This window comes from Gasterosteus aculeatus, chromosome 13 (genome assembly GCF_964276395.1).
Source record: "Gasterosteus aculeatus chromosome 13, fGasAcu3.hap1.1, whole genome shotgun sequence".
Taxonomy (NCBI): Eukaryota; Metazoa; Chordata; class Actinopteri; order Perciformes; family Gasterosteidae; genus Gasterosteus; species Gasterosteus aculeatus.
In genome coordinates, this window is record NC_135701.1 from 16915856 (window position 1) to 16942364 (window position 26509).

The following is a 26509-nucleotide window of genomic DNA, read 5'->3' on the forward strand; positions in this document are numbered from 1 at the left end:
CCCTGTGCCACGACTTGACAGGTTGAGACGGAGAAAACAAAAAGGCCTGGCAACGAAATTAGGAGCAAAAAAAAAAAACACTATACTGGCTTGATACATGGAAAATCATGGTCGGACAGTGGATAACCTGACATGGATAGAGTGACTGATTGGGGCTTGAGTATTGGTGGAGTGATGGTTAACTGAATTCATGTGAGGGGGAACCAAGAAAAGAGGAAGTAAAGTGGTTCTTCAGGGGTAAGTGTGTGGTCACAAGAATAAAACAGGAAGTTACACATTGGCTCAATGTGGATATTGGTATATCTCTACAACATACAGTAAGAAAAGGACACCTCCAATGAGCCATCAAGTCCTGTTGGTTTAGGGAAAATGAATTTATTGACTTCAAGGCTTTCTCACTGTCAACAAAACCCAAGAGGCAGTCTGCTGGAAAATCTCGTATGTGGAGCCTGGTCGCTCCACATAATTCCCTTGTAGGGCTGCTGTCTGTGATGAGCTGTGCTCAGTGTGGTTGTGTGGCTGCAGGAAGACGTGTCATTACAGCGAGGCAGAATGATCCCCTCCGAATACTAGCCGCTCCACCTAAAACCCACTTATCAGGCTGCCGGGGGGTTTATTAATATCTATGAGTGGATTTAGTTCAAGTCTATAATATCCAAGTGGGCGTAACATGTTCTAAAGAAAAGAAAACTATGAGCTTCTACAATACTGCACATAAAGCTACTCTTGACCTTTTCATTAGATATCTGACCTCAACCAACCGCTCTGCCAATATGTAAAATGAAAAGTATGATTTGGCATCACATTTCTTTCTGAATGGAATCTCCTTATTGAGCCCTTACTTTGGCTTGGGTTCTCTACAATGGATGGACATCTGCAATTATCAGTAGTATGAGTCTTTGTCACTGGGACAATCCTCTACTATTGTTTGTGGCATCAACCAAAGTGAAAAAATGTTACGCTAACATGTGGCTTTTTATTTTGTGGCTTATACATCGGATTATGCGATGAAAGCGATTTGATAATGATTTACTGGTCTGATTTACTGGTCTAAGATGTTACGGCTTAAATAGCAATTCACTAAAAAAGAGTGAAGAGTTTGTTGACGTTTTCTGTACATACAATATATCTATAAGCATCTGTGGTTGGCTGCTAATGCTTTTTTCAATATGTATTTCATGAAGACAATCCTTCACTTTTTTTGCCTACGTTATAATTTTCATGCATACATCTTCACAATTTGTGTACCTATTCTCCATTCCATTTGCACATCACCTCTTGCCTGTTTCTGACTGACGGTCAACAGGTTTATGGTATCCATGTGATTATCGTAGGATGAAAATATGCCTGTTTAGCTGCCTCCCATCTGTTCGCACACTGTAGACTCACACATGGCGTGTTTGCGTGCAGCATTACATAACCCTGTTGCTCATGAGGCATTGCACAGACCTTGACTGGCTATTCATCCCATTTCACTGCTTTTGTGGTTTCTTTCTATTTCTATTCTTAAAATCTCCAGCGTGAAGTGCCCGAGGCTTCTTTTGGAGATGAAAATGCTGATAGATGATTGCATTGATATAAACTCTCTGTACTTTTTGGAAAGCTGACTAAGAATACTGAGGAGATTTCATTCATATAAATAAACCTGCCCACCCCCTCTCGTCTTTTTCTCTCACACGGTCCATTCCTCTTTGGAATCAATCAGTGATGTTCCCTCCACCCCCCGGCCGATGGATCTATTATTAATGAGGGCCCTCAGCACTAAACTAAATTTAGTGCATAAACTTCACTTGGAGAGCTAGATGGGGGGGGGGGGGGGATCAATAGGATGAGAGTCTCATTTAGCTCTCTAGAAATGCAGGATTTGAAAAGGCCGGCCCTGAGTGCAAATGTGCCTCCCGACGAAAAGAGAGTTCGAGAGCACGAGCAGTACAAAGAGCGAGAGGCTCTGACAATACACGGCAAATTTTACTGGGTCATTACTCTCCAATTGTTACCATGTAGCTAATCAATAAATGAGATAGGAGATCATTGATGGAGGGATGTTTTGTGTAATTAGGTTTATAGAAGCTCTGGGTTATTGCCTATTCAGCGTGCCACTTGTGCTGCATGAATCACATCTGATTCCTCAGTCACCGTGACATTGAAACCACTTGTCTTCTGTCAGACACGTCAGGGCTATGATTACTCTGTCAGAACCACCACACAGTTCAATATTTTACTGTAGACCCATTTGCATGGAAACAATCACGCATGCATACTTTTAGCGAAGATATTTGCTAATCAATGTGCACTATTACGGCACGCCAATTTTATTTGCATAGCACATTTCGGCAACAGGGCAATTCAAAGTGCTTTACATAAAACCATTAAAAACATCCAAACATTAAGCAACAGTTAAGAACGTTTGTGCAAAACTGCACACGAACACTTTCCTCAACAACCAAAGGGGATCTAAGGGTGACTGTGTTTGTGTTGGACATTACTGTGGGAGTTAAAGATTTATGCACATAATCGACTTAAAACCAATGCAATACATAATCAATACACCCTCAGAGTTTGAACAGGTTTATATAAAAGAAACAGCACAAACTAATGATTGCTATCAAAATATATGTTACCAAATACAAATAAAACAACTACTTAAAATTGGTTTTACAGATTAACCCTGAAAAAAAGCAATAAAGGAGAATGCTAAAGTCATAACATGATTGTTGGTCACATTATCCATTCATATTCTGCAATAAAAAATTTTACTAGTTGGTCAGGAAGAAAAGTCATAATCGGATAAGGATTTGAACACACTGCGAGCAGACAAGGTACACCTGCCCCAAAGGCCCTTCGCTGCTGGATTAGAACCTGGACTCTGGCTCTGCTCGGCCCGTTGAGGCCGCTGTGAGTTGAAAGCTCTCTGATGTAATCCAGCACCTGGCCTTGTGTGTAGGCGGTGAAAGGATCAAATGGATTCTAAGAGAAATTGGCCACAAGTCCAGAGAAGCCATAAAAAACTGGTGTGTTCCCTGAATTCCACCATGTTTCAACACTGTGTCGCCGATGATAATATGAGCTCCCAAATAAAACAGATGTGATGCCTGCGACCTACTACTGCCAGTCACATTCCCTCTTCTGTTGATCTTTAGACGTGACGATTCAAGCTTTAATAGTGAAATGATGCGGTGGGGGGAAAAAATCGACATGGTATTTATTTGCATTTTCCTTGATGTGACAGTGGAGATTAAATAGTCTGATCTCTTTTTGTTTTACCCAATGAATGAAACACATCTCCCACTGGGGCCCGACTCAACGGGGAGAGGGGGCCAGAAGGAGTCAGCGTTCAGTGACACGTCTCTACAGACGGGCTCACATTAAGTGACTGAAAGCCAATCTCAGCTCCTTCCTGAAGCGATGGCAGTAATTACAACGGCAAATGCATCCCTCAACCTCCTCACCGGAAGTCAATCTCAGGAAAGGGAAGTCTGGAACAAATTGTAGGACACTGAGGGAGGTAGATGAGGGGATCGAGGGATGAAGGTGGAGGAGGAAGAGGAGGACCAAAGGAATAGTTTAGTTTCCCCGGCAGTGAATAAAACAGTCACAACACAGGGGCTGATAGTGACTGAAATATCAAAGCCGGTCGTTTGCTCGGGAGGCCGGGAAGTGGCTGCCGCGCCTGTTTGATCCATCGCACAGCCGCTTGTTTTTTCTCACTAAAAGCCTCGGGGTGCCGGAGAGAAGTGAAGCGAGGTGGAGAACACATCCAATCCTCCTCTGCCTCTCTCTCTCTGTGTCAGTTTGTCTCTCTCCTCCTCGTGCCTCTCATCTCTGCAAATTGTGAAAACTCTTTTAGGCACAGCAGGAAGAGGAATCACGCATCGCTGGTACAGCATGCGCAAAATCGTTCGCTCCGTCTGTGTGTGTGTGTGTGTGTCTGTGTGTGTACCTGTTTTACGCTTGCGTTGGGATAAAAGTGTGATCCTCATCTTTCTCGCTGTATCAAAGACTCAGCAGAGCTCCTTTTTAAAGGAGGGATAAAAAGAAGAAGAAAGTGGAGTAGAAAGATTTCTCCGTCTTCTCCAGGGTTTATCTCTGGTGCTCGGAGTTGAACTGTATCTCGGGAGAGAAGAGATCAATGAGCAAAGGCCGCAGCAGGACAGCCCAGCGCTGGAAGCCCACCAAATGGAAGCATCAACAGGACAAAGCTGTGTCCTCAATCTGTTGGTCACTTCTTGTTGACTTGCTTGGAGGATTTCTTTGTCCACCAAGGAAAAGCAGCGGCTCTTTTCTGTATCCGATCAGCACGGAATGAACCAGCTTTCTAGGAAGCTCCCTCAGTAAAAGCTGTCGTTATTGATTTTCTGTCTCAGTCAGCTCATTGTACGGAAAAGAAAAGAGTCTCCCAACTTTAAGCTTTGATGAAAATAAGCCGTGTTTTTTTGGCAACGGGCTGCAATTGCTTACATGTTGTAAATTTAGCCGCTAATGCTTTAAATCAGTCAGATTTAATGAAACCCGTCCAGCTGTACGGGTTGTAAAACACAAGTAAAAACACTGAGCCTTGGGAGCTTTGGGGAGCGGGAAGTAACATTATTTCTTCATGTCTTTGTTTTCCTCTATTCATAACTGTAGAGATGAAGTAGCTGGGAGGCAACATTGCAGAGACAGAGTCTTCCTAAACAGCGACATGAAAATACACACTTTGGTGACATGCACTGAATGTGTGTTGCACATACGACGTGTCCCTTGATGTAGAAATGGAAACGGAATTACAGGACCGACAAAAGAGGTCTTGTTAGATTTAGGGCGATCGCACACACGCAATGTCTTGTTGGGTTGAAGGAACACACAATCACTTGTTGGGTTTAGGGAGCACACAGTGCCTCGTTGAACTTTGAGCACACAAGATTCCAGCTGGATTAAGAGAACATCACACGTGAGTCCCTGTTAGATGTAGGGAACACAGTTTCTTTATTTTTGCTGTTAATCATGACAATAAAATGATTGTGTGAACAGCTGAAACTAATACGCTGCCTATTGCTGAAAACTCACCATTTCAACAGCACAACAGCAGCATCCTGCAGTAACTGGAACAAGACGGAACGATTTGTTATGAAATATTTACAATACTGAGATTGTCGCGACATTATCAGCTGTTACACATTCAAGACATTCTGCGGAATGTACTTAAATGACCAAACTTTGCTTGTACATGCACCTACAGGGCTACGGTGGCCAAGCCTGGGCGGCATCAGGGTGAGATTGCGCCGATATATTGTGCACCTTGAATACTTTTCCCTCCGCAATACTGTACACGTGGAGAAGGGTTACGCAAGCCCTTTCTGAAGGGCTAGCGAGGTTGAGGTTTTTATTCACAGTAGCATCTGTCTTCCATTCACTGTTCAGCTAGAGGTGAGGCAAATTGCCACTTCAGCAGGTAGCCCACTGGTCGGCCGATACGTATTTAACAAGCCGTGTGCAGCAATCTTTAGCTTGGGCTCCTCATACTTGGTGTGGAAAATGGTTTTAGTGTGGCGTAGGAGAAGTTAAACATGCATAACAAATGGATGAAAGGTTTCGACCATCTACCTTTCCTGTATATGGTGCCGTTACTGAATGACTTTACTTTGCTCCGGGGATAAATCCAGGTTCTGTTAGAAAATGAGATTCAATCATTTGAAAAGAAGTGGCAGTTACTGCTAAAAAATGAGAGTAGAACAAAATCAGCTTAGCCTCTACAGACTGGATCCTCTATACTTTATAGGGATTAAATGACGGCCATGAAGTAATGATTTTAATCGGTGCATACAGTGCTGCAGAGGGAAATCCTTCTGTGTTGAACAATCAAGAAAGAGGCTAAACACATTTATTTGCCCAAATGTGTCTGTATCAATTTACAAAAGAAAGCGGCCTAACATAAACCCTGCTGAAACTCTCCATCTGTAACAATAAGGAATCTTCTGTCATATATAATCAGAGATATTACATTTTGGGCTACATAATTAATCAGCGAGTTGGTGAATAACTTACTATTCAAGGCATAAATTATATTTAACTAAGTCCTTACGAAGAGTGAACTCAAGTGACTGCTTATCTCACATTAAAGTAATAAGTTGGGTTCCCTCGGCATGTCTTTATTTAAGAAACCAAATGATCAAGACATTCACTCACAATGTCTCAAAGTTTATGCAAATCCCTTGGCAATACTTTTTAAATATATCTTCTGTTTTATCAGAAACATATTGTGTGAGCACAGCGAATGTGTCTCGTGTTGCATGTAAACATTGAGGAAATGCATAATGTATGTATGCAAATCCAGCTTGTGGAAATATTCCCTTACAAGCTTACAAAATACACTCCTAATTATGCAAACATTAACTTAAGACACACTTGTGTAACAAGCGTATTTATACTCCAGCATGACCTCATCTAGTGTTATTCTTGCACTACGTCTAAATGGGCGTGCAAAGGGAACCAGTTCTTCCCCATCACAACTTCACAAGTGCAAAAGGAACCTGCAAGGTCACAATATACAGACACAAAGTCTGTGTCGCTAACATGCATAAGTAAGGGCACAAAGGAAGGGAGGAAATCAGAAGCGCGTTCTCCCGTGAGCCCGGAGTAGATGCACGCATGACATGCTCCGAGTCTCTTAACATGCAAATCCAGTCCGTGTCTGTGAGTGTGTTTTATCTCGGGGGCTGCTGTTTGCTAATCAAGAGCCTTGTGAAAGCCAGGGGAGCGTTATGAGAAGCCGAGCATTATACGCCCGCTCACAGCCGCTCTATTTGAACACGCGCTCATTTTACAGCCTTTTAACTTTCAATCTGCTTATCGTTGATATTCTATTCTTCCCACTCGTACGTTGTTCAGCCAGCCTTTCAATTGCCGGTTTGATGTAAGCGCAATATCAACCCTTCAGATAATGTTTATCACTGGGGGTAAATACGAGGAGGCAAACGCAAGAAGCAATTCTTCCTCCACTGCAGACCAGCAGGACGGGCTCCTCTGTGCAGCACATCGTGCACACAGCCTTCACTGCATCCTGCCCGTCCGCCTGTTTGTTCCGCCTTCTATGTTTGCCCTCTCTGTTAACATTGTGGTCATCATGCGTAGCTGCAGATATGCGAGTAAAACGATCTCTCTCTCTCTCTCTCTCTCTCTCTCTCTCTCTCTCTCTCTCTCCGTTGCGGCCTCACTCGCTCACTTATTCACGCTTTCTCACAAGCGAGGTCCTGTGCAGGGAAGCCCTCCCCTGTGACAGTTTGTCACATCGTGTCAGCCTGTTGAGTGCCACTGAGAAAAATATCACCTCTGTTAATGTGTCTTTGTGCGACGCGGCCTTCGAGGTTGAAAAATCTGCCACTTGTGAACGGTTACAGGGTACATTACCACATGGCTGCATGTTGATGAAAGCCCGAGTGAGACCCGGGGAGGGAGGGAGAGTGGGCTTTGTGTGTGCGTGGGAGGTCTGCAGAAGTGTTTGTTTGGGGACTTGGCACAAGTGATCACCGCAGCTTCTGGGGATTTGTGGCTCGGGTGCTAATTACGGCGTGACCAGTGGCAATACTTTTGTGTCCGTCACAAGGCGCCAGAGAAAAGAGACACCTATATAATAAGAAACCCTCTAACCCTGTCATTCTTATATCATCAAAATGTTACTATGCATGAAAAGCGGGGTCGGACATTTCAACAGACCATCCACAACTGACTTTTTTTGCTTTCCTCCTCCATTGAGGCTAAACGCAGTAGAATCCCTGGCCTGCTCCGCAATGCAAATCATGCAAAACATTTTACAAGGTACCGTTTTAATAAACTTTTGTCATCCGTGTCTTTTGTGTTTACTGCACTGGTGTTTCAGGATGAAGGAACTGTGATACACGCTTACTCAATTCAGAGGGTTAGATCTTCTGTGAGCGTCTGTTAAATATGTAGCTGTAGCCACGAGACGAATAGTCTAGTTGATAGGTCTACGTCTAAACATTGCATAATCCCTAAAGGAAAAAGAAGTGCTAAAACCATAATATGTGGTTTTAAGGGTTGTCGTGTGTCCGATTGTTTCCCCCAAGTGGAGCAATATACTGGGGAAAGTAGGCTACAGCTTAACGACTGGTTTCTGAAGTGGTTGGAACATCAAACCCTTCTAAAAAGTGTGAGCGTCAAGTGGAATTATTTTTACAAATGTAATTGCATTGAAGAAATACGAGAAGGTTGGCTAGCATCAGCCAAAGTTAGAGGCCAACCCTCAACCTGGTTGTTTAACATAGCATCCCATTTAATAATGGTAAAGTAGAGCTCCATGAGTGGCCGTCCCTATCGAAGGTTGTGAGCAAAACACTAAATTACATTTGAAATCTCCAGATCAAAAAATAATCTCGTCATTATTAACAAAGATCCTGAAAAGCTCCGGCCCTTTCCTCCGTCAGGATAATCATGGTGCGAGAGAAGAGATTCATCTTGGATTAGATTTATTGTGATATGCTTTTCACCTTCCGGGGAATGAGTTAATTAAAATACGGGTTCACTCTTTCACAGGTCCATTTCAGGCTAGTCGTGGAATGACGGGGATGATGATGGTGATCGGGCATCTGTGTGTGAGTGACCTGGCTATATTGTCTACTGTAGATGCATTAGATTAAGTTGCATTGAGTGCGTTAAATGTGAATGCTCCTCCAATCCGTGGGTAAGATTGACCTTTTTTTTCTTTTCCAAGAAACATGTAAGCAGTGCATTGAAAGAGGAAGCTTCCATTATCTCTGCCACTAAATGAGTAAAGTCATCACCGGGATGAACTCAGAAAACGTCCTTCACTTTATTCTTCCACCAACCGACAAAAATCGAAGCGCAGTTCTGGAGGAATATCGACCGCCTTTGGGGTCTTTTTATGAAAAGCTGTGCTGTCACAACATCTGTTGATGTGATTTGGAGAGGCAGAGAGCGTTGTTACTTTAGCGTCTGAGAGAGGGTCCAGACACCACCACGGATCAATGAAAAGCATCATGACGTTTCGCTCAAAATGTTGAGCAATGCCCGGAACCGAAACAAGAAATTGAGAATTCTTGACCGAAGGATCTTCAGAGTAAAAACTAAATAATGGAAACAGAAAAGTGTCCCTTTATGGCTTACAATAACTTAAACGTTTTATGATGACATTTAAGTTGACATTAAACCGCATAAATTGTCGTTCCTCTGAAATAGCAGGTCACGCTGCTCATTTTTCCCTGAATGATGCATGTAATAAAAACCCTACTGCCTGTTCAAGGACTGCCGGCTTCCTCACCCACACAGCTGTGGGGCCAATCTCTCTGTTTGATTAAACTTTGCTCCACGGGGGTATGACGTATCCAAAGGCACTTAGGTTTACAACCTCCCGCATTGAATTATTGACACCTCGCTGCCCTTCCTATCAGTTTCTTGACTAATCCGCTGTTGTTGCCTCACTCATTTAAGCAGAGGACTTCTGTTTTACTTTCCGCAATAAAGCTGTGATTCATTCACGATTCAGTGGCACCTGCAGGCACAGGCCAGGGACATTTTTAGATTTCCCATGCAATATCTGCCGCGCTTATAAATAATCATCCATGTTCAACATGAAACAAACAGCTGTTGCCTTTGAAGCAAAGATGCGGCGCGCGGGCTCTGCATTAGATCGAAATAACACGGGCCGCGCAGATAGCACGCAGGAAGAGAGAGCGAGAGAGATGAAGAAAGCCTCGGCGGGGGAGGAGAGGACGAGATATGAGGGCGGCGTGCACGGAGGCTCTCAGTCAGGCAGGATGTGTAATCTCTCTGTCTCTGGAGCGAGCGGGTTAATTTTTCATGCGGTGGTTCGCGGGGCGATTCCTACAGCCCGGCCATGGTTTCCCCAGAGAGAGAAGGAGAGGAGCTTGTTGCTCCGGGGCCCCCGGCGAGTTTCTTGTTGAGTCTGCCTGTAAATTGCCACCAAACCAGTGAATTACCCCATGATGTGTCGCGGAGGAGGCCGGGAGGCCCCACAGGCAAAGGACTTACAGTATGTTTTCCCTCGCAGTGATTCTTCACTGACAGCTCGGGCAGCAAACTAAGATGTCTCATTTAGAATCCAACAACTCCATATTAAAAACAGCTGGCTGCCACCGCGGCTAGTTTCTCATGTGAGCTGCTGCTGCCTGTTTAAAAAATATTGGCACAAAATTAATGGAATAATTTGTCGGAAAAAGTGACAAATTGACAGAGTTAGCGATCATCAATCGTAATCTTGACGAATGTGTTAAAAAACACTTTAACTATGATTTTTTTGCCATATTGATGTTATTTCCATATATGTTTTAGTGAGCGAGGCTTTGGAAAAAGCTGGCATCTGACATAAAAAAAGAAAGAATAAAACATGCACGGGCACAATGATTTAATATTGATGTTCTTGTCTGGCAAAGGTTTGCAAAGCGGCACAAAATCTGCCAGTTGAGCCATGACGATACCTTAAGGCAGCTGAGAGATGGCTTCCACAATAGGCGAATGTAGTCTCGATACTGACTGTGCACAATTTATGATGTGAGACCAAGAGAATTTATTTCGTGGGGATTTGTGTCTTCCAGCTTTCTTGTGTTCTACTGTGAAATCTGGGCTTATTGATTGAGGACACACTGTGTACTTGAGGAGAATTCCTTTTTTCTTTTTTCATAAAAAAAAAAAAAGAAATGTATCGCTTAAATCAGATCCTTCACCTCTCAATCCCACGTACACGCAGCACACTCTTCGAATCGAAGGTGGAAAATCTCAACAGAAAAGAAACAAGAAGCACCCCCCCGACGCTGACGACACCGGATGATCCCTTATCGAGGTGGCAGAGGCAAAGAAAAACAATTCTGACGCGTTAAACATCATAAAAGCGTGACAGGCCGCCTCCCTTCGGCTCCCAGCGCAGCCGTGGCTCAGCGTCTCGAGGATTAATTCCCCCCCACCCGCAGCACACAGCGTTTGCATAAAAGTACTTTCGTTTTTGCATTTCGGTGCCCCGGCTCGCAGTTTCACAGAAGATTCTCCACAGGAAAGAACATTCCCACACCTGAGCCGCCTGAACACTGCCTGAACACTTCTGCCTGGCGCTCGCCGCTTTGCTTTCGCTGCTAGTAGTAGATGTTTTGTCTCCTTCTCGCACACCTTCCCGTGAGATAATTACCAGTAAGCCTGTGATATTAAGTGTTCATCATCAGTGCTTCTCTCAGTGATGAGAGGTGTTAACCGGCCGGATGTACGTAGCTCACAGGCGTCTTCTCTCATCAGACAGGACGAGCCGCTGACTCAACGGGATGAGGTTGTTTACCATGAGCGTGTCCTCGCCTCGTCCATGACTTGGATTCATCTCATCCTTGCATTGCATGTCACACTCGTCTTTTCGGTCGATTCCAATGGGTTGTCTAAATGCATGCGTTGAGGTTCTGCCACAGTACTGCAGCTTGATGATGTCAGGTGGCGTTTTAGATTCAGTGAAAGGCGTCTTGCCGGGAATTAAAATGTGGGATAAAAGATTCACACCTTGACCGAGGTGCATTTACTGCTCAGAGCGAGAGAGGAAGTTACCAAATAAACAAAGTATGATGCAAATACTCACCAGGCATTTACAAAGGAGGAACCTCTTCCCTGCCATCTGGAACTCGATTAGATGTTTTATAAATGTCCTTCGTAATTTAACGTAAAATGCAATGTTTAATTTCTTTAATCTTTCTAGGCTGAGTTTGATGTTGTGAATACGTTGTGTGTGTTACAGTGTGACAAAGAGGAAGGACGGTAGAAGAGTCATGTACAGATTGTTTCTTTCCAACTGTTTCATACATTACACTTTTATTTGCTGCCTATACAAGCTCGCATACTGTTGTTTGCAGCATGGATTGAATGTGGTGCAGTGATCCTTTGACTTTTGACCATCAACGCCAATATAATGCGTAATATAACCGTATGTTAACAAAGCATTTTAGACATTCATATGGGTTTGATTAAAAAAAGCGAAGGCGCGGCCAGAGTTGGTGTGTGTGATGTCCAACATGGACAGAATGGGGAAGATGTCAAAGCCTGATAGATGACGTCTGTGTGTGTGTGTGTGTGTGTGTGTGTGTGTGTGTGTGTGTGTGTGTGTGTGTGTGTGTGTGTGTGCCAGTGACAACAGTCCGTGGGACAATCGCGATGTGGCATCAGCTCTCGCAGACAGACAGACTCAAATAGTGCAAGAGAAGGATTTTTTCTTCTTTCTTTTTTTTTTTTTTTACACCAGTTTCCTTCCTACGCCGGAGTGCGAACCAGAGGCGGCGGAAGTACGTCATCGACGTGGGCTCTCGCCACCGCGTCTCTTAATTTCGGATTGAGGGGAGAAAGGAGAGGGATGGGGGGGGAGATTGTAATCACTCCTGTCGCTTTAAGGACACTTATCAAAGCCGTTTTATGCGAATAGAGAGAGAGAGCGAGAAAAGGAGAAAGTCCCACGAGCCCCCGGAGCAAAGTGAGCAGCGAAGTGACGGAGCGGATTTATAGGAAACTCTACGTGATCTAAACTGGAATAGACCGCTTCACCGCCTCACGGAGTTTGGGCTGCACGCACACACAACCGCGCGCGCACACACACACACACACACACACACTGGATGCTTGTCTCGTTTCGGAGGCTTTCGGAGTATTTAGCGAATATTGCGCTGAAGTAGCGTCCAGACCGCCGGAGCGGGGAGAGGAACGCGGGTGTTTCTTCGTTCTTTCCCGCGGGGAGAATTCGCTGCTTCTTCCCTCCTCGGGCGGCGAGCGGTCGATGAGGGGACCGTGCTAACGTTCGCTCTCGGGACGGATCGTATCCCGGAGCCGTTTATTTGACAGCCCCCCCCTGGATCATGGGTCGGGGGGGCGGCGGCGGTGGAAAACAACAACGGGCAGCGACATGATTTCCCTGCTTCGTCTGCGCCACGCAGCGAGGCCGGGCTCCGACCACCGCTCCTTGTTATTCCCACGCAAACAAAAAGTTACAGCGCGGCCGTGACGCCTCGCGGATTTCAACTATTTCGCCGTTTTTTCTTTTTTTTTTTTTTGCACCTGCTTCGGCGGACGCCGCGTCGACACGCCGCCGATTCGTGACGAGAATAGCGCGTGGATCCGCGTCGCGTCGCCCGAGCGGGGGGGGGCACCTGAACATTTGGGCTCATCGTAAATGGAGATCGGGGAGGTGTGTGCCCAAGGTCATTGAGTGCTACCCGGCCGTATTTTTGTGTTGTTATCGAAACGCGCACACACACACACACACACACGCAGCGCCGTCGTCTACGTTGCAGCGCAGCCTACAATTGTCAGTCCGGTGGTCGCGCGCCGTGGAGTTGTTGCGTTGCTATTTGTCTCCGGACACCGCGAGCTTCCGTCTCCCGACAGCATGGACGGCGCGTTGAAGCCGGGTCGGAGATGCCGGACCAAGCGGGAGCGGGTGCGCAGGCTGCGGGAGGCGGGAAGCAGAGACGCCCGCCGCAGCCCCGACCCCAACTCCTCCTGCTCCGACAGGGAGGGACACAGTCCGGGGAGGGACGCCGCCTCGCTGCCCGGCAAGAAGGCGCCGCGCCCCGCGGCCCCCGCCAGAGCCCCGCGTCCCCCCCGGCGGAAGAGACGCGAGTCGAGCTCGCAGGAGGAGGACATCATTGATGGATTTGCTATCGCCAGTTTCATCAGCCTGGACCGCCTGGAGGTAAGCAACGGGTTACCTGTGTGTGTGTGTGTGTGTGTGTGTGTGTGTGTGGGGGGGTCTGCAGCATTCTTCAACAGTGGAGTGGTTCTCAAAGAGGGGCTCCTTGAGCCCCCCCCCCCCCCCCCCCTAACCCCCCACTCCAGCAATGCGAGGACTAGTCCAATTCTTCTCTAATTGACTCAAGAGGATGTCAATTACACTGAATAAGGATGACTCCTAAACTTCTGATTTAGAGGAGCCCCCCCCCCCCTCCCAACACACACACACACAGATATTGGTTCAATATGTGAGCCATGTTGATTGGATTGGAATGTGTCTGTTGGGGGTCCCTGAGATGATGCTGTTGGACACGACTCTCTTTGAGCGATATTGCAAGTTGAAGGTTTTTGTGGGTGAGATGTTGGTGATGTTGAGGGAAGTTGTGATTCACTGCTCGCTGTCAGTGCACTCTTGACATTTTGCTCTTTTAATAAAGTGCCATTGATCTGTTACAGGCTGATACGGCGCGTGCTGGTAACGGCGTCTCTGTCATCACCGTTCTGTGTGTGTGTGTGTGTGTGTGTGAATGATTTTAGGAACAAAGGAGCTTCTCTTGTGATTTCCTCTTGTCTCTTTTACCTCCATTGTTTTCCAAATGACCGATAAACCATTGCTCCCAGTGGGACGTCAGGCTGACTGACAAAGCAGGCAGGTGTAGGCTGGTGCTTTTATTTCCATGGCTGGTTGTGGGAACTGTAGTACTACAGTGGTTGAAACATAAATCACTAGCTTTGATAAACGCAGCCAGCCCACTGAAGTCTGTATATTTTAAGATGATGACCTCATTTCAATGACAACCTCCCATGTGGGCTTAGCGGTATTAATCAGTCACGATTGACTCTTGCCGCCTACATAGTGCTTAGTCAGTATAATGCTCCAATACAGATTTGAAGCAAAATGACTGCATGAAACAGAAAGCAGCTGTCCCAGCCTCACACACACACACACACAGGTTCACACTTTATAGCTACTAAAGCATGTTCAACGTTACACATCAAACTCCGTACAGTAGGACGTCCCCACCCTTTATCAGCTTGGATCATCCCCCCCTGTTTAGTGTCCCGGTGAGGCTGCTCCCTTAAGATAAACTCCTAACTTTTGTTGTCAGATGTGCATCCAATTGGCGTGTCGCTTGGCGTTCGCATGGCTTTGTGCGAGTGCGCTGAGGAGATGCATTTGCGTGCGCGTCTGCCCTTTGCGCGCCGCCGCTGACACTTCTGACAGCTGCCGACCGTGAGGGGCTCCGAGGGTGTCATGGCAGCAAAGTGTCTCACTGCCAGCGTATCGTGCCGGTGTCTCCGCTTGAACGATTGTTCAATGCTGCCCCACCGACTTCGAGGAGCGCGCATTAGGGGCATTTAGAGGTACTTTATGTTGTTGCACATCTGGCCCGGCTACTGTCCCGTTGGCGGCTGCAGAGCGGGTTGCCTTTCCTAAAAGCGCTTCTCCTCTGGTGCTTTGAACGCGGTAAAACAAGCCGCCTCGTTGTGTTTGAGAGGGAAATTGAGTAAAAACAATCAACCAATTGTTGTTTTACAAATTCCAGAGCAGTCATAGTTTTCTTGCACAAATTGAACGAACACGGGGAGAACAGTGCTCAGCACAGGAGCTTATGATTCAGGGCTAAGCAAATGAGCCATGATACGGTTCTGTGTGCAACGATACTTATCCGCCAGCCAGCTACTCGTCAATAATTGGTCTGATTTGCATGCGAATGGACTGCGCTTATTAAATGATGTTGGTGGATTCTGTGCAATTACACGAGGGAACGCGCACAGGTTCCGTCACCTTTGCCCCCCTGACTTCCCTGTCGATGCAGAGTGAAACGACCATTCATGTTTCCTCTCGTTTACTGTACGCGACGGCCATAATCACATTTCTTGGCCGCCAACAAGTTGCATGGTTTTGTGTGAAATGGAGGGTTTGAACCCACTGGAAGCCTCTCATTACTGGCCGTGACTCACGCCGTCCCCTTTACCCGCCGTGTGCTTGAGCGGGGCTCATGACCTGCGCTACCTGTGCTAATTGCTCATCCATTATGAGGAGGACACAGCGGTGTTCTGACCCGCTCCGGTGAACAAGCTGGGCCTCGTCAGAACCAGGGTGTGCGCCCCCCCCCCCCGATCTCTTCCGATTGGCTGATGACCTGCATGACGGTGTTCCAGTAAACAACCAACCGGTGATTTGTTTTTTGGCGCTATGAAGAACTTGATCTTGTTTTTTTTAATCTCTATTCCACCCTTTTGCTTTCTAAATCACCTTTGGGGTTCTGTCAAACCTCATTTGATTGTCTATTTTAGTCCGTAACTGGTGCACAGCTGCTACCGTCTGTTCCGGAGAGCCGGAGGTTACGGGTTCCTCCAAGAGCACATGGACTCCAAACCAAATCCGTAGGTGGCTTGTTGTTGATTTTCCAGCTCTGCGCTGATAGGATCAAGATCCCCCGATGAAGGCTTTGGCAGTACGGTGGTCTCTCTCTGGCTCCCCCCCGAACCCGTTTCATTACAGCTCAAAGCAATTCTCCAGCCGTGGCCGCGTACGATTACGCCGGTTTTATTTCCCCCCCCCCGAAGCCCGACGTTTCTCATAGGAAAGCCGCTTACCTGCCTGTGCAAATCGACTGTACAAACACAGCCGTCACGGGCACCTTATCGTGATTGGAGAAATGTTCGGGATCATTCCGTGATGATTGAAAGGGTGTAAGCACACTTACTCAGCCAGTCGGCAAAGGAAAGCCTTGTTTGTCCAATATGAGCGTCCAGCATGCTTCTTTGTTTTGCTTTTTTTGCACAAGAATACATTTTTTCAAGTGTTAAAAAGTCGACCTGAAAATGTGAGCTTCCCACCTGACAGCAGTGCTATAAAACAATTACCCGCTGCGGCTTAAACCCCCTCCGGAGGTCTCCCCGTGGGTATCGAGCAAGTGAGCAGATAATAAAATGACACAATTATCCATCTGTCACAGTAATAATAAGATGTTTGATTTGCTCCGTTTGCACAGTGAGTGACGTCGGAGTGGCAAATCCCCACCCGATAATCCGCAATCCTTCTGTTCATCTGCTTTAACATGAATTTACAGATTTGTTTGGGGTTTTCGTTCCGCACCACGAGTTTCTAAATTCGCTCTAATGGGGATTTAGGTTTAGTTGATTTAGTGATATTACCACGGTGTCAAGGGCAGGGATCTGAGCGGCTGGGCATCCCGACAAAAAGGGTTTCATAAATAGAAGCTTTTGATGGGATCGAGAGTCGGTCTCCAGGGAAGTTTTGCAGTCATTTGAAGTCATGCTTGCTCTTTTTGTTTTTTTCATTCATGGCCCTTTTTGACTCTCATGCAATAATCATCGGCTGCCGTTAGCCACCGAGCCGCTCTGGCTAAGCAGTAAGGGGGAATTAAGAATCTATTGCCCCCCCCCCCCCTTTGATGATATAGGATCGCCGAAGGCCCCAAATGGGCCGTACCTCCTTTTATTTTGAATGAATTGCATTATAATCCTTTCAAATGTTTACAACATTAGTTTTTCTAAAATAAGTGTTACCTCACTTTTCCACTTCAGTTTATTTTTATTTCTTTCACTGAAAATAAAACCGCAATAAAATGACTTTCAGTCCCAACCTCATTGCTGATGTCTCTTGTTGGCCAGTAGTGCTTGTAAAGCCCAGGGGCAGATACGCCTCCTTATGTTTTAGTACTTTTAAACTTTTTGTGCCGTTGTCATGGCGTTTGCATCGCCTGTCACAGGCTGCAACAGACTATCATCTGATATGCGCTTTACACCAGTCACAGATGCGTCCATCCTGGCACATCCCGACCTCGTTTATCCCTCATCTTTCTCCCCTTCTTTTTCCGCCTCGCTCTGCGTCTCTCTCGCTGCCACCGCCCGAGGGAACATTTCACATTAGTTGTTAGAGAAGCTGCGAGTCGCTGCTGCTCCCCCCCTCTCCCCCCTCTCCCCCCTCTCTCCTCCGCCAGTATTTTCCCAGCTGGTACGTGGATCGGAGCCAGACACATTCCAGCTACGATTTTGTGTCTTTCTATTTCCCCAAGTGCGCGGATAAAGGCCCTCGGAAGGGTTTCTGTTATTTTCTAAAGCTTTCCCCTAAAACAGCTGTACTTGCACCACTACGCCTCAAGTACCGTCCCTTCCATCGACGGGCGTCTCACTGCCAGCAATCAGACAGCACCGTGTGTTCCTTCTTAGCACTCATCAGTACTGCTGACACGCTCTTTTGTCAAGTTGCGACACTTCCACCTACAGAGAGACGTGATGGCGTCTTCTGGCTTCAGCTAAAAATGATGCTGGGTTGAGGTGAACAGGCAAAACAAGATCCCGGGTAGTTTGTAAATCCAATCTTTTCCACGTCTTTCCCAGTGCTCCCAATTGCCGGTTGGGTAACGCTGAGCAAAGTGGTCCTGCAGCAAGACGTCCCGCTTCCGTGGCGAGGCTGCAGATTTGTTGCAGGAGCAGCAGCAGCAATCACGCTTGGTGTTTCCTCTCTACCCGCCCCGACGGTGATAGCACTGTGCATCATATGCCGCCACTGACGAACAACTCCAGCTTTAATTAACAAGGCAAAGCCCCCCCCCCCCCCCCCCCCACCTCCTCCCCCAGAGGCTCCCTGCTACTCATTGGTTGACGCATCCCACGGAGGGAGCTTTCTCAATGCCGGTGGGACGTCCCAACTCTCCCTCTGACTGTCACACACTGTAGGCGACAGCATGGCTGATAAATGCATGGTCACATTCACACGGCTTCTCTCTCCCACGCGCACACACACACACACACTGTAACAGGATTGAACCTCCACTGTGCATCTGTCCAAGCCATCAGCCAGTGACCTAAATATATCCACCCAGCGAAGGTTCCAGTGTGTTCATGCGGATTTGAAAGCATGGCAGTCACTTTGTCAGCCTCCTCTGTAACTACAAAACTACACACTTCCATTCTGCCCGGGAGGATTCGTGTGTCACAAAATGAAAGTGGAGAAAGTGCTTCGGTTCACAGATTTCTAACAAGTCAAACAAAAAAGGAGTTGGATGCCAGATTCGATGTAACGCGTGCGTACGTGTGTGTGTGTGTGTGTGTGATTGTGCGTGTGTGTGTGTGGGGCTTCAACAAACAGTTATTACTGATTCATTGACTGAAGGCTCGTTTCGTCAGACCATCAGTCACAGCAGAAGATATCCTGTTTACTGATTCATAGAACAAGTGGAAGGTTATGTTTGGTAAGGAGGAATGAGTTGCTGTTTGCTCGACAAAAAAATGACAAAGCTGTTTTAAAAAAATGATAGGAAATCCTCATACGTGAAGGGATTAGGTATCGTGTTGAACCGTTGCTGGTTACGATTGAATTCAGGAAAGACCTCACAAGTGAGTGAAAATAAAGAAGCTTCATTTATCAGAGATTCTGACCTTGCTGATTAGATCGTACGTCAGAGACAACGTCCGATAAATAACATTGGCTTTGACACTCGCGGCAGTGCGAGGACGGAGCAGATTCCAGTGACGCCATTGGTTTAAAGGTGCCCTTCACCAGCAGCAGCAGATGCTTTATCTGTGGGTCCTGGTTCTGTGTGCAGGACACGCTGCTGATACAACGCTTCCAACTGTGTTAGCGCTGTTCTGTTGACCGGTGGCTCTGACGGAGCACAGCAGTGCACATATAAAGGCGGCGAAGAAGACGTCAGCTAGCTGTTGACTATGTCGGATTTTGAATGTCAGAAAAGCACGCGTTGCAAATATTTGACGAGCAAAAAAACTACGTTGAACATGTTTGTCAGACTTCGAAGATAAATACTGTTTTAAAGCTGCAAAGTACCTTTTTAAACACCCCTGAGCTCAGATGATCCCAGTGAAATAATAGGTTTGCATAATACCTTAGAGTAGGCCTTTGAGTGACGATTAATTCAAGTAAAATAAAAGTCTTGAACTGCCTGAAGTTGGAGAAATCTGAAGTTTACGCGACGGCAGCTTTTGGTATTTGACAGTTTCCAAAGCGAACGATGCAGCGTCAGACACGCTTGAGTCCGTAACAACAATAAAATACTCAAATGCCACCAGCACCAGGCAGCAAAAAGAGACGTTTCCCTACTTCCTTCCGTTCCCGCCGGCCTTTCTGGTATCATTTTTGGAAAAGATAGCAGGATAAGTACACCGGCCCTGAAGGGTCCTTTCTGGAGCGCTTTCACTTGTCTGTTTCTGAGGTATCACTACCAGCGTCGGAATTTAGCGCCGCAACGAAACCTCAGGAGGACGAGCCTCTTTGTTTCCAGGTACAGTGACGCCCGGGGGGGCTTCCTGAAACGTGCAGACACGCACAACGCCGCTCACACGCACATTAAGTGGCACCCGAAAAGCACGCTGGCAGCTTGTCGCGGGCTCACGTGTCTGTTCCCTGGTGGCGTCCCGAGCCGACTTCCATCTTCCGGCCTCCGTGTGTTTTCCTCGCGGTGAACGACAGGATGTAATTACGCCGTGATTAAGATGCCGTCTCAGAGTTTGCTGTGGATTAGGAGCTGCGCTGCGAGAAGGTTCCCCGGTAATTATCCACATCTGATATGCCCACCCCCCCCTTCTCTTTCATAACCCTGCTCCCTTTTACTCCACTTTTAGCCTAATTTGTGTTACTTAACAATGCTAACAAAAGGTATTTCATTAAAGCATTGTGAGGAAAAAAGTTAAAAAAAGTAGTGTATTGTAAAGTATTGTTCTGTAAAGTTATTGAAAAAATGTATTTTGAGATAAGCCGTGTGGCTTTTGTTAATATATAATAGCGCACTTGGCCACTGTGTATAAATGACTAACAGAGGCAGGCTACGAAGGCTTTAGAGGAGAAATAATGAGAGCTAAATAGAGGCCACTCTTTAAGTGGCTCTTTGAGTAATCGCTGTTTTCCTTTTTCAGCCGCGTCCTTCGCTGACACAAAGCAGACGCAGAGCTCTGCTCAAACTTCACGTCGCTTCAATCCCTTTTCAACAATTTTCCTCGCACTAGAATTCGGGTTCGCAGACTTGGGAGTGTGTGTGTGTGTGTGTGTGTGTGTGTGGTAAATAGCAATTTGAACAGAGCTCTCAAGCAAAGTGAACAACTACTAACTAAACTAAGTGGTCTGCTCGGCCTTCTGATTTTTTTGTTTTGTTACGGGAAACAAATAGTTTCCAAACGCTCACCGTTCCTCTCGGGTCACTAGCAATCACTGTCTTTGACGTTGAAGAGCAAGCCAGCACACGATAAACCTCCTGTCACTACGCCCCCCCCTCCCTCCCTGCAACCAATTGTCCTCATAAAATCAAGGTTATCGCTCCTCATAGCAGGTTTCTCATTTCTAGATCCTATCTGCTGTGTGAACATTTCTTTTTCTGGAGTTAATCAACCTACAACTGTAGCTTTTTTAAAATCTTTTATCAAGTAAAAAGCCATTGTCACCCCAATCGTTTCGGAAATGCCGCTATGCATCATTCTGGTGTTTGAAAAGTGATCTCGCGTTGCTGCAACGCGGTGATCCGGCATCGGTTCGCGCTCTAGAAGGAGGGGCCTCGTGACCTGCGCGGCGTCCCGCTGCATGTTTTCTTAATGGATCGCCGTTGGTGTGAAAGCAATTAGCGTTAACGGTTGTTGACGTGCACTTCTACCACCAACACCGGCTCTGAGGGGAATAGTCTTTATGGGCCGAGTGACGCCGACAATAATTGCTCCGGCACTCGGCTCCCCGTCTGAAACGAGATACAGTGATGTGTTGGTGAGCAATTTATTACAGCTCAGTGTTTGTTGGCGGGCCGATTGTATTCACAGCGTTTAGCCTTTGTCCATGTGGCCGTGTTTTTTATATGTGGGTGCAGGAAAAGCTAAATAGGAGTTTATTTGTGATAGATTTGTGCAACAAGCTGTGGCTCCGATAACAGAGCTTAGATAAGAGGCTGCTTATGCAACGTGGAATTTCTCTCTTTACCTTTGCCGCCCGCTGTCTGGATAATATTTGGCTCCCAACTGGGATCTGAATGTCTTTGGAGCCGGTGGAGCACACGAGGATGAGGCTTACTGACTTGGCTTATTGCTCACTGACATACAGGACAAGAACCCAAGGAGAGAAAATGAAGTACGACTCCCGAAGCGCCTTCCGACCAACCGCTGAGCTTGAAATGTGTCGTAGTCATGGACTCTATGATCATGCCGTTATTATGTCCCATGTTTTCTCAGGTCAATTACAATAAGGATATTGTGAAAAAGAAACATTTCAAATGTGAACACGTCAGTGAAACATGCCTTTGACACTCTGGGTGGGATTATAGTAAGAAATCCTACTTGATCACGACTTTAACGCTTGCGGTGGGATTAGAAGTGGAGGCAGTCGGAGCAGTGATTCACCCGGGTTTCGTGGAGAGTGGGTAGTAGTTTTCATGCTGTTTTAGAGGCTTTTTCACTCTGCCAATATGAAATTATAGGGGAGACACCAAACGGTTCTGGAGTCTTAGCTGTAAACACACCGTTTTATTATTTAGGTCCCTATATCAATCACGCCTTTGCTTCAGGATGCACTTTTTGCACCTCAGTCTACTTACACTTGGTTCGCTTCTTTACAAGATAGTGTCAGTTTTTAACAGGATCCACTGTAGCCGACTCACACCCTCCTCGTTTTATGAATCCTCCCAAGCATCTATGAAAGTCAATGTTGCGTCTGTGTGCTCAGTAGAGTGAGCAGGGAGAGTGTGTTTGAAATATAATGGGATACATAATAAGGCACATGGAACGTAGCCGCTGCAGTAAAAACCAACCTGATATGGGCCCCGAAAAGCTCTGCAACCCGCAGTGAGATCCGCCAATGAAAAGCATCATGGGAGCACGTCTCCTCTGGACTCCACCGGGTTCCTTCTATTATCGGAGGTCCGCGGGTCGTTCACCCCAAGATCAACGCAGGTAAATGCATCTGCTGCCCTCCTGTAAACAGGCCACGCGGCTCCTTTCAGAAGGGGGGTCGGTGATTCTGAATCGAGGACCAGCACCTTGGAATCGGCAGGGCTTTACCCGAGGCGGGGGGGGGGGGGACCAGACCAAAATGACACGCGCACGTTTTTGCAGCCGGAGCACAAGGCCGGTTGTTGAGTCAATAAAGAAAACAGGCAGCGTGTGAGAGGGAGAGAACATAAACAGAACTACTGTTTGCATTCCCGGCCTGTCGGCTTCGTGGCACAGCAGCCGCGCGCCGTTCAAATAGCGCGCTATTCATAGCCACACGGAGGCTCCGCCGTGATCAAAAAGGGAGGGGGGGGGGTCACTGTCGAAAAAAAAAAAGCAGAAGAGGAAACCGCTTTAATGGCGTTCATTGTAATGAGGACGCAGGCGGCGGGGGGAATGTGGTTGTGTTAACAGGCGCAGTCGTGTCCGAGAATGTTCCACGCGTTTAATCGGTTAATCTCCAGATTAGCTTGGACATCTATCTGTTTTTTCACTTGGAAGAGTACTGCAGGGTAGCTCGCATACATCTTCGCTAAAGCCAATACAGATGAACATTTCTCATTCAAAATAAACACATTGTCTTTATTTGAAGACGTTTTGAAAGAGACACGGAGGGTGATAAGTGGTGAATTTTTGGTGTTTTATGGAACTACTCTTTGCTTTCACTTTATTTGATTAATGGACACCTGATGGTATTCCATAAACCACCCTGCACTGACTGCAACCAGATGCCAGTTACTCAGCCTCATGCATGTATAGTTTATAGTTTCCTTTTTACTACCTCTACCTTGTTAAGAGATGCTGATGTATTAAATTCTATGTAAAAGAGAAGCTTTCACTGAACAGTCTGGTCCTTAAAGGCCTTGGAAATTCTACCAATGTTCGTATTAAGCCCACAAGACTGAACCCCACGTCACTCTTCATGATCCCATTTAAAGAGTCCCTTTCTCCGGAGGTCGCAGCAGGTAGGCAGGACCTGCCGCTACGCCGCGAGGTGAGCATCCATCGCTTCCCCCGCCGACGCTTCTGCTATCAGCTCTAAATGAGACACTCTGTGGAAACGAATACCTTCCCTCCCTTCCAGTCAGCTTTCCCCATGGCGATCTATACGTTCTCCAAATGTGCCACTGGTGTGAAGCGTGCACTTAGTGCCGACACAAGGGGGGGGGGGGGTAGAGACTTGAAAAGCAACGGATAGAAAAGCGAGAACACGCGGTTGTTCCAGCTTCCTGCTTAATTGCTTCCTGGCACCAGTGGTGAGTTTTATCTCGCTACATAAATCCTCCTATTTTCATTTATCTGCTCCAGGTGTTGATGAAACAATTCCCCCCCGCTGGATAATCATATTTCCCCTTCCCGCCTGCCAAGATACCGAGAGGGAGATGGAAGTAACCCCCCCCCCCCACACACACACACACACACACACACACACCCCAGCCGCATATGACTCAAACTGGATGGGTGTGTGTGTGTAAATTGCTCTCCTCGCTGTTTCAATTTGCACAACAACGCACAAGAGATGGAAAACGGTCACACACACCGACAGGCCATTCTAAAGGGGGGGGGGGGTGGGTGTATAGGTGGTGCCACCCAGAAGAGAGAAACCAGTCAATTTGTCCGTCATACGTTTAACCAACCTGTCAATCACTGGCTCGGTTGGACACTATTCGGCCTGTCCGTCGAAAAAACGCTTCTTTGGTTTTTTGTTGGAGATAAATAAACCTGTTCAAAGGATCCCGATAAAATGGGCATTACTTCACTTCACTTTCTATCATTTTCTCCTCCTATGTGACGGATGTGGTGTGAAAGCTGTGGTTATGACTGGCAGGACGAGCCTTTATTTCATCTATCTGCCTGTGGTGCTGCAGTTATCAGGTCTGCAGCCTATAAACGTAACCGAGGGCCACAGACCTCCTGAGGCCTCTCCAAGCTTCTTTAGCTGCAGGCAGTAATGGTAAAAGCAACGGCAGCCTCTGTTGTGTCTGTGCTGTCGTTGGATAGAGATATACTGCTTTGGATCGATGTAAAGGTACGGCGTGCCTCCCTGAAGTGCTTTATTTATGACAAAGCGCCTCCCCGTACGATGCTTTGGAACATATTGCTGCAGCACATTGTGTTGGGATTCAACCGGCTTATTATTTTTCCTCCGCCTCAGATTGTTGACACGACGATCTAATGCCTGGAACTTTCATGGACTGGTCTAGTCTTTTAGTACCGGTTTTGTGACCAGATCCAGGACGTGAATCTCCAGCAGACAAAAAGGGGGGGGGGAGAAAGTGAGCTAATGTGTGTTTTTGGGGGTCCTTGGGCAAAACAGCCGGCATTGTTTGCAGAAGTAGAAGGCACAATGGTGTTTTTGTTCCAAACCAGCACAAGCGAGAGCTTGTCAGAGCTGAGGAAAGTGAGGGTGAAAACACGGAGGGGGAAAGAAAAGCACGTGCTCACAAAAGCGACCTGTTCGAGAGCTGCCTGTGGTTTTCTGACCGGCGAGGCACAGTGTGGGCAGTTTTGGATAACAGCGTTTTCTGTGACTTTCTAGTTTCCCTCTTTTTTTTGGTGTCTTGAACCTATCTGCAGTGCTCTCCGTAGGAAAAAGGCCCACTGATATCCATAGTTTGTGTTGATAACAACGTTGGACTTGGGTTGACCTCATGCTAAACACTGTGTTGCTGCGCTACTCAACACACCGGCTGGCTGTGAGAAGCACTTAAGCCTCGGGCAGCAGCCACGGTAAACACGTGGAGAGCACTGAAGGTTATATCTGCTCGTGAGCTGAGGCTCAGTGAAGCAATGTTTAAGTCCGGTCCGATGTTATCTCGTATAGAAGAATCATCCATGTGACCACGTCCACACAATTTAACAGCGGTATCAGTTGCCAGAAAATAAGGACATCCGAAGCCCGGATATGCATCTCTGCATTGGAACCGAAAGAAGTCTGACCGCTGCGTCCTCAACAATGAAATTGACAGGGTGGTGGTATGTGGCGCTGAATACCCCTGTGGTCGCTCCGCTCTTTCCGAGACCGTGGTAATGGGAGCCGCTGAGTACGTACGCCTGTTAATGACTTCAGCCTCGCCCGGGGTCCGTACCAGGGAAACTCTGCTTTAGGAGCAGCGTAAGTTGGTCGGCAGCTGGCGGCGCCACAGATTTCGACCGGATTGCCGGTTCTGAGATGCTGTAACAACATGGCGGTACAACACAGAGGCCGCCGCTCCCTTTTATGTTGATATGATAATAAAAGAATACACGGCGATTCTTAGTTCCAGGTGATAATGGCTTCGCTGTTGTTGGACGGATTGCATATAACCGCGTCACACTGTTTATTGAAGAGTCTCAATTTAGAAGTGATGAATTGAACATTTCTATATCGTCGTTGATAACGCTTGTCATCGACGCCGTTGGATTCAACGCCAAATTTCTGGACCTCCTTAAGGACTAGAAGAAGCTGGGCCGGCTGTCAGACGTCTGACCTTCTACAGTCAAATGAGTCTTTTTTTTTGCTCGGAGACACAACTTCTTCCACAGGGACACAAATCCAAAGCCTGCTACTCTTTGTTCTTTACCATCCACGCTGCTGATTACCGTGCACGTCTTCTGTCACCACTACCTACCTATTTGTCTCTCTAATATAAAGTCTGTCAGACAGACTGAGTCGGTAAACTTTGTTTTCAAGCTAAATTATTTCTGCTGTTACAGTTGTCACTTTCGCCCACACGTTACCCTGCAGAGCCGCCTCAGTCATGTTCCGTTCCATCTGGTATGCACAAACAGTTCACTGACTCACCGGGCAGGAATTTAGCATGGCATCCATCACCGCATCGCCTTTTCTGGGGCA

General features: G+C 46.9%; 1 protein-coding gene across 34 annotated transcripts in view; it reads left to right on the top strand.

Annotated features, from left to right (window-relative positions):
* The first annotated feature begins 12117 nt into the window (after nt 1-12117).
* Nucleotides 12118-26509, top strand: part of fbrsl1 (fibrosin-like 1) — a 269377-nt gene continuing 254985 nt past the window's right edge. For all 34 annotated transcript variants that reach the window (XM_040194987.2, XM_078087536.1, XM_078087529.1 and 31 more), the window contains exon 1: nt 12118-13681. In XM_040194987.2, the coding sequence (XP_040050921.2) occupies nt 13376-13681 (306 nt within the window). In that variant the 5' untranslated portion in view covers nt 12118-13375. The remainder of the gene's footprint in view (nt 13682-26509) is intronic.